Source organism: Podarcis pityusensis (genome assembly GCF_964106645.2).
Source record: "Podarcis pityusensis genome assembly, chromosome: 13".
Taxonomy (NCBI): domain Eukaryota; kingdom Metazoa; phylum Chordata; class Lepidosauria; order Squamata; family Lacertidae; genus Podarcis; species Podarcis pityusensis.
Window position 1 is genome coordinate 25,773,608 of NC_138038.1, and position 12,567 is coordinate 25,786,174.

At 48.4% G+C, this 12,567-nt stretch overlaps 1 protein-coding gene across 1 annotated transcript in view; it reads right to left on the reverse strand.

Annotated features, from left to right (window-relative positions):
- THRA (thyroid hormone receptor alpha) overlaps positions 1-12,567 on the reverse strand; it is a 122,287-nt gene that overhangs the window by 37,011 nt on the left and 72,709 nt on the right. Inside the window, exon 2 of the mRNA XM_080978352.1 lies at positions 10,425-10,686. Coding sequence (XP_080834478.1) covers positions 10,425-10,477 — 53 coding nt within the window. The 5' untranslated portion in view covers positions 10,478-10,686. The remainder of the gene's footprint in view (positions 1-10,424; positions 10,687-12,567) is intronic.

The following is a 12,567-nucleotide window of genomic DNA, read 5'->3' on the forward strand; positions in this document are numbered from 1 at the left end:
TTCTACGGAGCTAGATAGAGAACCCAAGAGTCCTGGCCCTTGCTCCTCCAACCGCTGTAGCTGACAATCACTCTCTCACAGTCAACAGGGCATGAACAGGCAAGTACAGAGTACTTTCAAAACATTTTGTAATTTCTGGTAAACACATGCTACCCCAACCCTTGCAAAAGTAAGGTTCTATCCCTCAATATATCTTCTACCGGCAGACCTTCCCATTGTTAATCATTTGTGGCACAGAACAGAAAAGGAGGAGCCACCCTGCAGAGTGCAATTCCCTCATCACCTGGAACAACCAGAGCCATTCCAGCCTGCACAGGATCATTTTAGAAGCCAGGAATTCCAGGGAGGTTTCAGCTCCTGTAACCCTTGTTTAAGCATAGGCCAGCGCCTTGGTGTGAACAGGGATCAGGCGGATTTCCTGGTGAAGCATTAGTACCCTTCATCTTTAAACAGACACACAAAGAGAGAACAAATCCAATCCCCGATTTCCTAAACTCTCAGAGCCATGCAGATTTTTTGGGGGGGGGGGGGGTGAGAGATTTGCTGATTACACTAGGATGCAGCACTAACTCTTTGCAGCAGGTGGCAGTGTGGTCGACGTCCATTGGCTCCACCCACAAGGAGGAGGGAGAGAGAAATGACCCTGTCAGCGTGATGGCTAGCAATCTTACACCATACCCCTTCAGACCCACACCCTAGACTTCACAATCATGAGGGCCAGGAACCTGATTCGCAACGAGGTCGGAGATTTTCAGGAAGTTGATTCCTGCAGCCAGCGACACATTTTTGCAGTCGTCTCGGCTCCCAAAGAATCGCAGCAGCATGCACAGCTAATCCAAAGACCAACCACATAAGCAACACGAGAAAAAGGCGGCAGAGGTCAGCCACACATACCTGGGCTCTGGTGAGCACATACTTTCTAAATGAGGTGTATGCGCACGTGAGCGAGTGAGCGGAAAAGTGGTTGCTCAAGGAGTGGGGTGACAAAACCATACCTTATCCGTCACAATCGTTCCTACCTCCCACATGAGACTAGGGAACAGAGGTCCTGCCCCATCTCTGTGGGGCAAGCAAAACCACAGAGCCGCCCAGTCACATTCTCCTTCCCATCCCAGGTGGAGGAGCTTCGCTATTTGCTTACGACAGGAGCGGCAAGCAAAGCCGTGAGAACAAACTTGCCTGCCCTGGGGCCCCGTGGCAAGAACAGAAGGTTGTGCCGGGGGCATGTCCTGTGGCAAGGGCCGTGCCCCAAGGCACACCCAGCTCCCAATCCGGGGCCAGGAGAGATCGGAGTCTGGGCATCCTTATGGGGCCCAATGAGGTTCGTCCTATGTGAACAAAGCACACCCCGAATACTGCACACATGGTTTATCAAGACACATGGAGACGAGACGAGGCGCAGGAAAAACGCACTCCACCCCGCTTCACAAGATACCTTGAAAGCACATTCAAAGTGCCTTTCTTCCCTCAGAGAATTCTGGGCACTGTAGTCCACAGGGTTACAATTCCCAAAAACGCTGAGCAAACTACATTGCCCAGAATCCTTTGAGGGTGACAGAATGTGCTTCCATCTGTGTAAAGCAGGAGTGGATAATCTCAGGTACACAGGTCAAATGCAGGCCTCTCTATCTGGCCTGTGGGACTGTTCCCAGGCCACACACCTCCAATTGGCCCAACTCCACACCCTTGTTCAGGTCTTTCCCCTGTCTCTGACCTGCAATAATGCCTCTTGCTGGACTGGATGCAGAGGTGTCCATGTTGAAACCTCTGGTTTTTGTGTGGCTGGTCTGAGGCCTACTGTCCAGAGATAAGGGCTGCATACACACTATACCTTCGGAGCACATTCAAAGCACATTCCCTCCCCTCAAAGAATTCTGGGTGCTGTAGTTTTACCCTGCACAGCGTTACAATTCCCTTAAAGAACTACACTGCCCAGAATCCTTTGGAGTTGGGCACTGTGCTTTAAAGCTACGCATCCAGAGGCGGATTACTGGCTTCGATCGAAACCGTGCTTGGCCATTTACAACTTCGATGGCACATGCCCATACACCGTTGGCCTGCCAACCCCTTCCTTGCTGGGCTGGTGATTACATATCAATCTCAAACTCTCCTCTTAATCGCTGGTTGCTCTGTGCTGCCGCTGCAACCACGTCTGTCCCAAGTCCTGCCTACCATCCCACCTCCAATGCCCTTTACCCTTTGCTCTCTGAATGGGTTTGCCTGGGGTACATTATGGAGCAAGTCTGCCACCATGTGGCCAGGTGTGATCATCACACCTGAACAACAGCATTTATTTTAATTTTTTGCCAAAGGGGTGTATGTACAGCGGAGAAAAGATAAGGGAGCTTTTACAGCCCTAGCAGGATGACACTTCTCTCCTTGCAGAGGGAAGGCTGCCAAGCCTGCACTGCATAGGTCACAAACATGAAGAGTTTCCCCAGAACCGCATCGTGTCTGCCGCATCTAGACTTCCACACACAGCAGTGTCCCTCCCGTAAAATGGCCATAAGAGTGTGCATGGGGGCACGTAAAAAAAACCAACAACCCCAAAAACCCCACCAGCACCTTTCCACACATCACCACCGCTGCTTGTGTAATGATACAAGTGCATGTACAGGTGCGAGCGTGTTGCGGCAGATGATCTTGCAACACAAAATCAGGATTACTGCCGGCAAAAAGGCAGAAGCATCTCAAAGGACTAGAAGTGATGTTTTCCCCCCTGGCGCTTGGCGGGAGCCAAATTTCCCAACCCTGGGGTGGGAAGGGAATGAAGAAGCTGTTTGAAGCACTGTTTGGACTGCAGATGCCTTTCGTGAGGTTTGCATTTCCTGGCATACACCTGTTAAGGAATCCTCTCTGCAGCTACCTACAAGGCCCTTTACCTGCAGCAAAATAATGATGCTAATGGCTAATAATAGTAACAAGCAAAATCCTTCGTATTTATGCAGCACTAGCACAGGCATTTGGCTCGGTGACCTTACAACGAGCCTGTAAGGTAGGCCAGTGCTGTTATCATTGTGCTGCTGCAGAAGGGATGCTGAGGTTGATAAGGCCAGTGGCTTCCCGTTGATGGGGCTGGCTAGTTTATGGCAGAGTTAAAAACTGGAGAATTCCCAACTTACTCTCTTAGATACTCTACAATGCCCTTTGCTTTGGGGTGGGGGGGGGGGCAGGGAAGCAGGGGAAGAGGAATCTATAATACTGTGGTCTGGGAATGATTCCACTCCCTTCCCTAAAAATAAAATTGCCTTGTGGAGGATTCCATAAACAGGGTTTTACTTGAATCTGAGACATTATGAAAGTTGGCATCAGGAAGGGATTTCCCTCCAGAACAAACTGACTTGCGACCGAGGGTGGTTTTCATATTTCTCCTCAGTTGCGGCTTGGCTTGCTTCCTTGAGAAATCTAAAGCTCTTTTTTACACTTCAGCCATCTTTTCTGCGGTGTGTAACTTCCCTCGGCTGATGGCTCACTGTGGCTTTCAGGGGAAGTGTGTGTGTGTGTGTGTGTGTGTGTGTGTGTATGCTTGGGAGGTGGGGAGGTGGGAGTTTGCACTCACCAGCATGCCTTCCTAGTGCCAGGGCTTGAACTGCATTGATGTGGTCTCCTTGCCACAAGGATCCTGCACATTCCTTGCTAGCCCCTAATACCATACCTATGTAAACGCTACAACTGGAAAACTCAACATCTGCAAGGAAGCACCTCTGTGTGGTGTGACTTTTGAGTTTTTCCAAAACAGGCCCAGATTCACTTCTTCTCCACCCTTTATTTGCAGGGGTGGGGAGCGCATAATTGGGCCATTTGCTTTGCTCAAAGATGTTCACCTGGTGCCTTCATTACGTAGATTTCGACATATACTGAAAGCATCTCAAATTACCCTAGCTTTCGACACCCAATATATTTTAGTGCCCACCCTATTCTCTTGGCTGCAATTTATTTTAATGTTGTGTTTTTTTAAATGATTACATCTTACCCTGGGAGCGTGTGGTGAAGGGCAGGGTAAGAAATCTGAAAAATCATTAATAATAATAATAATAATAATAATAATAATAATAATGGTTTCAATGAAGTCCTTTTCAGCCTCCTATTTTCCTGCCTTGGCTTAGTTTACCTGCTGAGCCACTGCAGTGTGTTGGATGTACCCTTCTCCCCTTGCAGTTCTGGCAGGCCTAGTGTCAGCCTCCAGCAGGGCAAGCAGCAAATATTTGAAGTCTGGGATTGGTAGCAAGCGGCTAGCAGGCTGCATTCCCATCAAAAAGAGGGACGAAGGAGATGGGAACTGCCTAGCTAGTCCATTAGAGGCTGATGTTTGGAGGGCATCACAGAGTCCAGATTTGGGGCTGATTTGGGGTGCAGACACCCACCTCAACATCACTTTTCTCCAGACTCACTGTAAAAGGTGCTGCAGAGAAGGCTGGTTTTAAGGATGGATTCCACTCTGCCACTGACTCTCTGTTTGGCCTGTGGCACAGCCATCATTTCCCCTGCCCATTTGTACAACAGGGAATGGTGGAAACCTTGTGGGGAGGGGCAAAGGCAATAAAAACACTTTGCACACATGCAGAAGGATACTGCAGCTGCATGGACAAAAAGGCAGCCGCTTCGCAAGGCATGGGGGCAGGTGGAAGGTGGGGGGGGGGAGATTATTTCCTACATAATTTGGTTTCCCACCCCAACCCTGCACGGCTGTTCTGGCTGCCAGCGCTACATGCCAGGAAAGTCTGGGCAAACAGAGGCAGCAGCACAGCTGGCTGACGGGCAGGCAGACAGTCTCGCTGGCAAAAAAAGGCACCTGCTGAGTTGTGGGGCCCATTAGGACCCAGCCGGTGCCAGTGTCGGAGAATGGGCCCATTATCCTGACCCCCACCCTCTCCCCTTGGCCCTTCCGTATGCCACAGATGGAAGGGGTAAACAGGATAGCCTTGCGGCCTGGCACACATAGAGGCGAGCCCTTCCTAGGACTGCGACTCTCGCAGCAGCACCGGCAGCAGCAGCACTGTGGAAAGAGATAAAAATCACAGCTGTTCTGGCAGGAGACTGAGTAGGACATCAAGCTCCCAAGCGTATTCTCTCTCTCTGTTCTATATCAAGGAATGCCTCTGCATCTTAAATTATGCAGCTTAATTATATTTGAATCTATGAGAGCTACTCTAGCACAGTGGCTCACAGACTGAGCTGAACGTAGGAAGAAGATGCCTTATACCAGGCAGGTGTGTGTATCTATCCAGCCCAGTAGTGTCTACTCTGGCAGGCAGTGGGCATCAGTGTTTCATGTACAGCTCTTTCCTCATCTACCTGCTGCTTGAAACTCTTTACTGGAGTCTGCGAGGGATGGAACCTGGGGTTGTCTGAGGGCAAAGCACGTCCGCCCTCTCCCCAGGAACTGTCTGATTCGAGCTTCGCCTCTGCTCTGAAATCACCTTAGGAAAAGCCATTCTCTCTTCTTCAGCCCTCTCCCCTAATCTGTATTAAAACAGAGATAAGTAATACTGGCCTACCTTGCAGGGTCTTTGCAAGGATTACCAAGAAAACGAAACAATTCTTTGAAACCCTACAGTGCAAAATGCAAATGCTAAGGATTAAAATCTGTCTACCCGCTTGCAAGATAATCATCAGCAAAGTCCATAATAAACACAGAGCTGCACTACTTCATTTTGTAGATCACAGAATCGTAGAGTTGTAAGGCATCACGAGGGTCATCTAGCCCAAACCCCTTGCAATGCAGGGATCTTTTGCCCAACGTGGGGCTCGAACACACAACCCTGAGATTAAGAGTCTCATGCTCTGCTGACTGAGCTATTGACAAATAGGGCGCAGAGAGGAAGGAAAGATGAGATCTAGGACACCTGGGTTCTGTACCCCACTGTGGGTGCTTGTTTGTTTTCTTTTTGTTAAAAGTATTACAGGGTGATTATGCATTCTTGTTATATCATCTCATTTATACCCTTCCATTGTCACCACAACAACCCTGCAAGGTAGATGAGGCAGAGACAGGCTGAAAGATACGCAAGGTGGCTGAACTTGGGTCTTCCGTGTCCAAATGCAACCCTCTGATTTATTGCATCCTGAAAGAGGTTACGGGGGTCTGAAGGCACCCAGCACCTCTCCAAATTGCGACACTTTTCATCACACAAAGCTCAAGGCAATAACCCTGCACAGTAGCCTCAACGGGGAGAGTGAGCTGACCGAGGCAACAACACTGTGAGCTTCATGGGCTATTAGCCACAGTAGCCAAATGGAACCTGTGCATACAGCAGTAATACACCTCTGAGTGCAAGAAGATGGGGAGAAACCACAGCAGAAGGCCCAGCCCCGCTGTGCCCTGCTTGCAAGCACCCAAAGGCACTTGACTGGTAACCTCTAGGTTAGATTGCTGCAATGCTTTATGCATGGAGATGCCTTTGAAGACGGTTTAGAAGCAGGAGCTTATGCAGAATTCAGCAACCAGGCTGCTCACTGGGGCAAGGCAGTCTGCACACATTAATACCAATCCTGGCCTGACGGCGGTAGCTACTAATTAGTTTCTGGGCCCAATTCAAAGTGCAGGTTTGGGCTTATAAAGCCTTATGTGGCTCAGGATGACAAGACCTCAAGGACTGCCTCTCCCCACGTGAAACTACCAAGACCCTGCATTCAGCATCTGAGGCACTTCTCTGCATGCCCTTCTCAGTGGTGGCTCCCCGTTTACGGAGTGCTCTATCTGATGGCACTCCTGGAGCCATCATTATCTGTTTTTTATTCACTCGGGCTTTCGGATCTTCATTTCCTTCTTATCTTTTATTTAGTGGGACAGATCCATTTCACACCTATGTATTACTTGTGGTTTTGAACCCCATGTTGGGCAGAGAGATTCCTGCATTGCAGGGGGTTGGACTAGATGACCCTCGTGACCCCTTCTACGATTCTATGAAAACCAACTCCCCTTGCCAACATCATAAATGCACAGTGCAAATATTATTCTGGAGCCCGCTGCACATTTTTGCACCCTCATTCTCACCCGTGGCTGGGATCTCAGGCAGCCCCAACCAGCGGCTGGCACCCACCCACAGCATAGCACACCCCTAGCTCCATAGCTGTGGAGCCCTGGGATTCGACCTATAGGTTATTTGGCTTATGCATCAAAGGAGAACGCAGGTTCAAAAGCCGCTCCGCCTCTACCCTAATAAGCCTTCGTGGAAATGCTTCTCCTGATTTACTTACCAGATTAAATGCAAAACACCAAACTACTTCTCAGAAAAGCAAATTTATATTAACGGGGGGGGGGGGGAGGACTCGAAGGAACATGCAACTGCAGCAATAAACTTCTGATACCTCAACCATACTTGAAATTCAGGAAAGAAAATGCCTTTCACTTAGGCCGCTTGTGATTTGTTGCCATACACTTTCCAGCGCAATTTCCCCTCTTTTTCCTTATCCCCAAATGTCCGGTCTTTTGGAGGAACAGGTTTCTTGCAAGATCGCCCCAATCAGCTCCAACTGCACAAACAATGTTTGCTAGGATGTGGCAGAATCCCACCCAAGGAGAGTGACAGTCTGGGATCACCTTTACATTAAAAAAAAAATGAACATCACTTTAGGACCATGGAAGAGTTACAAATTCTCCACTCGCCCTGTTTCTGTGCGAGTCACTCTTTTGAAGGGTGCTTCTTGACTGGAAGGAGGCAAGCCCAGTACACAGAGATAGAAAGGTGCGTTTTGTGCCTGGCGCAGGTCCAATTGCGACCACGTGGAGATCTCTGGATGCCAGGTTGGCAACTGAAATCTCCATGTGGCTGGGCCTTCCAGCTCTCTTAAGCAAGTAAGAGCTTATTCAGTGCATTTATATCCCACCTTTTTCTCCAAGGTGTACATGGTTCATCCCCCACCTCAGTTAATCCCTATGACGACCCTGTGAGATAGGTTAAGAAGTTAAGAGGCAGTGACTGGCCCAGGGTCACCCAGTGAGCTTCATGACTGAGTGGGGATTTGAAACCTGATCTCCCAGGTCCAAGTCCAACACTCTAACCCAGGGGTCAGTAAACTTTTTCAGCTGGGGGCCGGTCCACTGTCCCTCAAACCTTGCGGGGGGCTGGATTATATTTTTTGGGGTGGGGGGGGAATGAATGAATTCCTATGCCCCACAAATAACCCAGAGATGCATTTTAAATAAAAGCACACATTCTACTCATGTAAAAACACCAGGCAGGCCCCAAAAATAACCCAGAGATGCGTTTGAAATAAAAGGACACATTCTACTCATGTAAAAACATGCTGATTCCTGGACCGTCCGTGGGTCGGATTTAGAAGGCGATTGGGCAGGATCCGGCTCCCAGGCCTTACTTTGCCTACCCATGCTCTAACCACTACACTGCACTGGCTTCCTAGAGTACTTCTGCTATGGGGCAGCTCTATAAATTATGTACCGTATTTACGCGAATCTAATGCACCATTGAATCTAATGCGCACCTCAATTTTCAAAACCTCAAAACCGAAAAAGTATTCGGTGGCGAGTGTAAATGCGGCATCAAATCTAATGCACACCCTAATTTTTGCAACGTAATTTGGCCAAAAAAGGTGCACATTGCCTTCAAATAAATACGGTAGGTAGATTCATATGGGGAAAGCAAAATGTCACTTAGAGAAGGATCTGAAATACTGTATTGCCCTTGAAGCTTGAATTTGTTTTATTCTGGATTGCTTTATTTACTGTTTTAAACAAGTTGTAAACCACTTTGAGACTTTTTCTTTAAAATATAAAGCGACATAGAAATGAAAATAACAACAAATACAACAGCAGCAGCAATAAATTCCTTTGGGGGGGGGAGAAGGAGCCTAGACATTTCGCTGTGGCAACTATAACCTAGGTTTAAGGTCCACTGGCAATTAGCTTATATATCTGAGTTTCTAACGCTGACTCACGCAGAGATGCAACGGGCAGCTTCCCAGTAAGCAATATAATTCTTCTGCATTTCCACAGTCGAAGAAGTTGAATGATCCAACCATACACCATAGAGCCATAGGGCAGAATTACTCACCCCTAATGGAGGCTGATTGAAAGGAGGCAAGAACAGAGGAGCAAAATGCCCAGAGGAGACAGGGAGCAGACTCCTTGGCAGGTAGCGGCTTTTGGTTCATCAGCCTTTAATTTATGGCTTCCTAGTGATGTGCTAGAAGCTACCTGATCAGTGTGCCCTGCAGTGCTTGGAAATTAACATGGAATGCAGCATGCCACCCAAAGATGCAAACAATAGGCAAGCCTGAGATTTATGGTCAAATCTGCCTTGCTTGATCCAATGTATCATGTTGCCACTCCTTAAAAATATGAGAATGCATTCAGTCCGCCAAGATGGAGGACCAAGACATAGTCCAATGCTAGTCATGCTCTGAGCAGACCCACTGAGATGAATTTACCGTACTTTTCTGTGTATAAGACTATGTTTTTTTCTTTTAAAAAAAAAGTGGGTGTTGTCTTATACATGGGTAGTGCATAGGATGGACGTTTGATTAGTTGCTGCCGTGTCTGTCAGCAGCTATTGTGCGTGTTGATTGGCTGACGCTCTGGCAGTTGGGCATGTGATTTGCAGCTTCTTCAGGCGATGGGACAGTCCCCCCCCCCAAAAAAAAGCTCAACAACTGAGCCATCTCCCCGAATTTTCTTAAAATTGAGACCCCAAAAATAGGGGTAGTCTTATAAACGGCGGCGTCTTATAGACGGAAAAGTACGGTAATTAAAGAGTCAGTGTGACACAGTGGCTAGAGTGTCGCTCTACGACCAGAGAGACAAGGGTTCGAATCCCCACTCAGCCATGAAGCTGACCTTGGGCCAGTCACCGCCTCTCAACCTAACCAGCCTCACAGGGTTGTTGCAGGGTTTAAAAGAGGAGTGAGAGAATCTTGTATGCCACCTTGGGCAGCTTGTAGGAAAAGGTGGCATACAAATCCAGTAAATAAATAAATGCCATAAATAAAACAAGTGACCCAAGTCGGTCATTGTCCACTAGTTTCAATGGGTCTACTCTGACTATCATTGGTTACAACCCAGAGTAAGAGATGAAAAATGGCGGCCGGGGGGTGGGGGCGGTGGAAAATTGTTCCTCCATTTCAAGCTTTTTCTTTTCTTTTTTTAAAGGGAAGGCTGACAGGAAACACATGATCCTGAATTCAACATCCAGACACTCAGTTCCACATTTGCTACTTGCATGGTATGGATTCAGAAATGAAAGATTCAGATACTGGACACCACCAAAAATCACTCTGAGCTGCACACTCTCTATTGCTTCTTCTAATAGCGAACTCGCTGTTACTGTGTTGACGGAAATGGAGAGAAGGAAGGGGTTTTTTAATGGTGTCCTCTGAAACAACCAGCTGCGGTTGGGGTATACGCAAGCAGAACTCCCCAAAATCTGCAGTGCGCTAGGATCCCCGCTGGGTGGGTGTGCCCTTACCGGGTGTCCTCTGGCTCCGACAGGCACTCCACCGTGCTGGGCTTCTGTTCCATTCACCGCAATTCCATCCAGAACCAATAAGGAGAGACCAAGGTGGGCTCCGCCCCCAGAGGCGACGCTCCGCGGTCGCCACGACAGATGCGGGTTTGGGATTTGGGAGGGGAGGGGGCCGTGAACCGGAGTTAGGAGGCAGGCCCCATCTGCACCTCCTTCAGTGTCGGTGAGCAGCAAACATTCTGGGGCGAAACGTGGCGGTTGAACGCTGAGGAGACAAAAAACAAGAACAACACATGGGAGAAACTGTTTTTTTTTTTTAAATTCACTTTTTTAATGTGCAGGCTCTTCCTATCTCTTTCAACTTCGGAACACAATGCAGTAATAACAATAATAAAAAGATCCCGACCACGATCCTACTTTAGTGTATGGGTTGTGGAAATTCTAACCCACCACCCACCCAAAGTTCCTCATTATTTCGCTCCAAGCCATGCAGGATTAATTGGGGGTTGTTGTTTTTTCTGCACCTCCACTGCAGAATAATCTGGTAAAGACTCAAGCACAGTGGTACCTCGGGTTACAGACGCTTCAGGTTACAGACTCCGCTAACCCAGAAATAGTACCTCAGGTTAAGAATTTTGCTTCAGGATGAGAACAGAAATCGCACCGCAGCGGTGCGGCGGCAGCGGGAGGCCCATTAGCTAAAGTGGTGCTTCAGGTTAAGAACAGTTTCAGGTTAAGAACGGACCTCCAGAACGAATTAAGTTCTAAACCCGGGGTACCACTGTACTGGGAAGGACAAATGGAAGAAGGAAAAGTTTTGAGCACTGCTACATTATAGGGCTTGAAGTAGCAGCCATGGGGAAGAAACAGGCACCAAAGCTTTTCAGACACTGCCTTTGAGCATATGCAGAGTGCCTTTTTCCTCATTAACATTTGACCACTAATGGATTCTCCCCCCCACCCCAATAAAAAGTAATAATAGAGATCAGCTGTCCTCCATGTCACCTCTGCATCATTGGAACTGGAGCTGGAGTTTTCCATGAAGGCTAGAAATACAATCCTTTTTGAAGACTGAAGACAGAGAATTGCTGGTTGTGGTACTTGAGTCTGTGCATCACATTTCTTGTATGCTACTCTTTAGAGTTAATTGTAGAGTAGCTGCTGGGGGTGTCAGAAAATTGCAACAAAAATGGAAAAGAAAGCGGAACTTTCGTGTGTTCGCCTGTGGTCAGGAATGGAAATCAGTCAAGCGAGCGCTATCACAATTTGTTCGCATTGTTGTTTGTTTTTAAGTCTGCAAATGATACATAATCAATGGCACTTTTTTCTACATTGTTTAGATGTGTCCTTTACACTGAAATAAATATACCGTATTTTTCGCTCTATAGGACGCACTTTTCCCCCTTCAAAAATGAAGGGGAAATGTGTGTGCGTCCTATGGAGCGAAGATGCCATAGCCCCGCGACCCTCTCCCGGCTGGAGAGGTGACTCGCGGCTATGGCAGGAACCTCTACAGCCCCGCGTCACCTCTGCAGCCGGGAGAGCGCGCGCGGGGCTAAAGAAGCCATAGCCCTGCGACCCTCTCCCAGCTGGAGAGGTGACGCACGGCTATGGCAGGAGCCTCTCCGCTGCGCCTTTCCGCTGCTCCCAGACCTGCTCTTTGGGGCTGGTGGTGGGCTTCCCCCCGCCAGCCCCAAAGAGCAGGTCGAAAGGAACCTGAAGCCTGGAGAGCGAGAGGGGTCAGTGCACACCGACCCCTCTCGCTCTCCAGGCTTCCAAGGTAGCCGCCTGAACGCACCTTAAACGGCACCTTGTTTTAGAGCGGGAAAACAAGAGGGGGAAAGTTCTCCCCCTCTCTGTGCAGCGCCTCCTGCTGCTTCACTGAAGGGGCACTGGGCAGAGAGGGGGAAAATTTTTTTTTCTTGTTCTCCCCCCTCTAAAACAAGGTGCGTCCTATTGTCCGGTGCATCCTATGGTGCGAAAAATACGGTAAGTTGTAGAAGTTATGTAAATAGTTGTGTGAGTTATATAAGTTACGTTAAATAGCAGACAGCGAGACAAATAACATAGCTCTTGGCAGAAACTGAAGTGCAGCAGAATGGAAAACAGCGCTGGTTGTTACCAACTGCTGCCTTCTTACATCCCT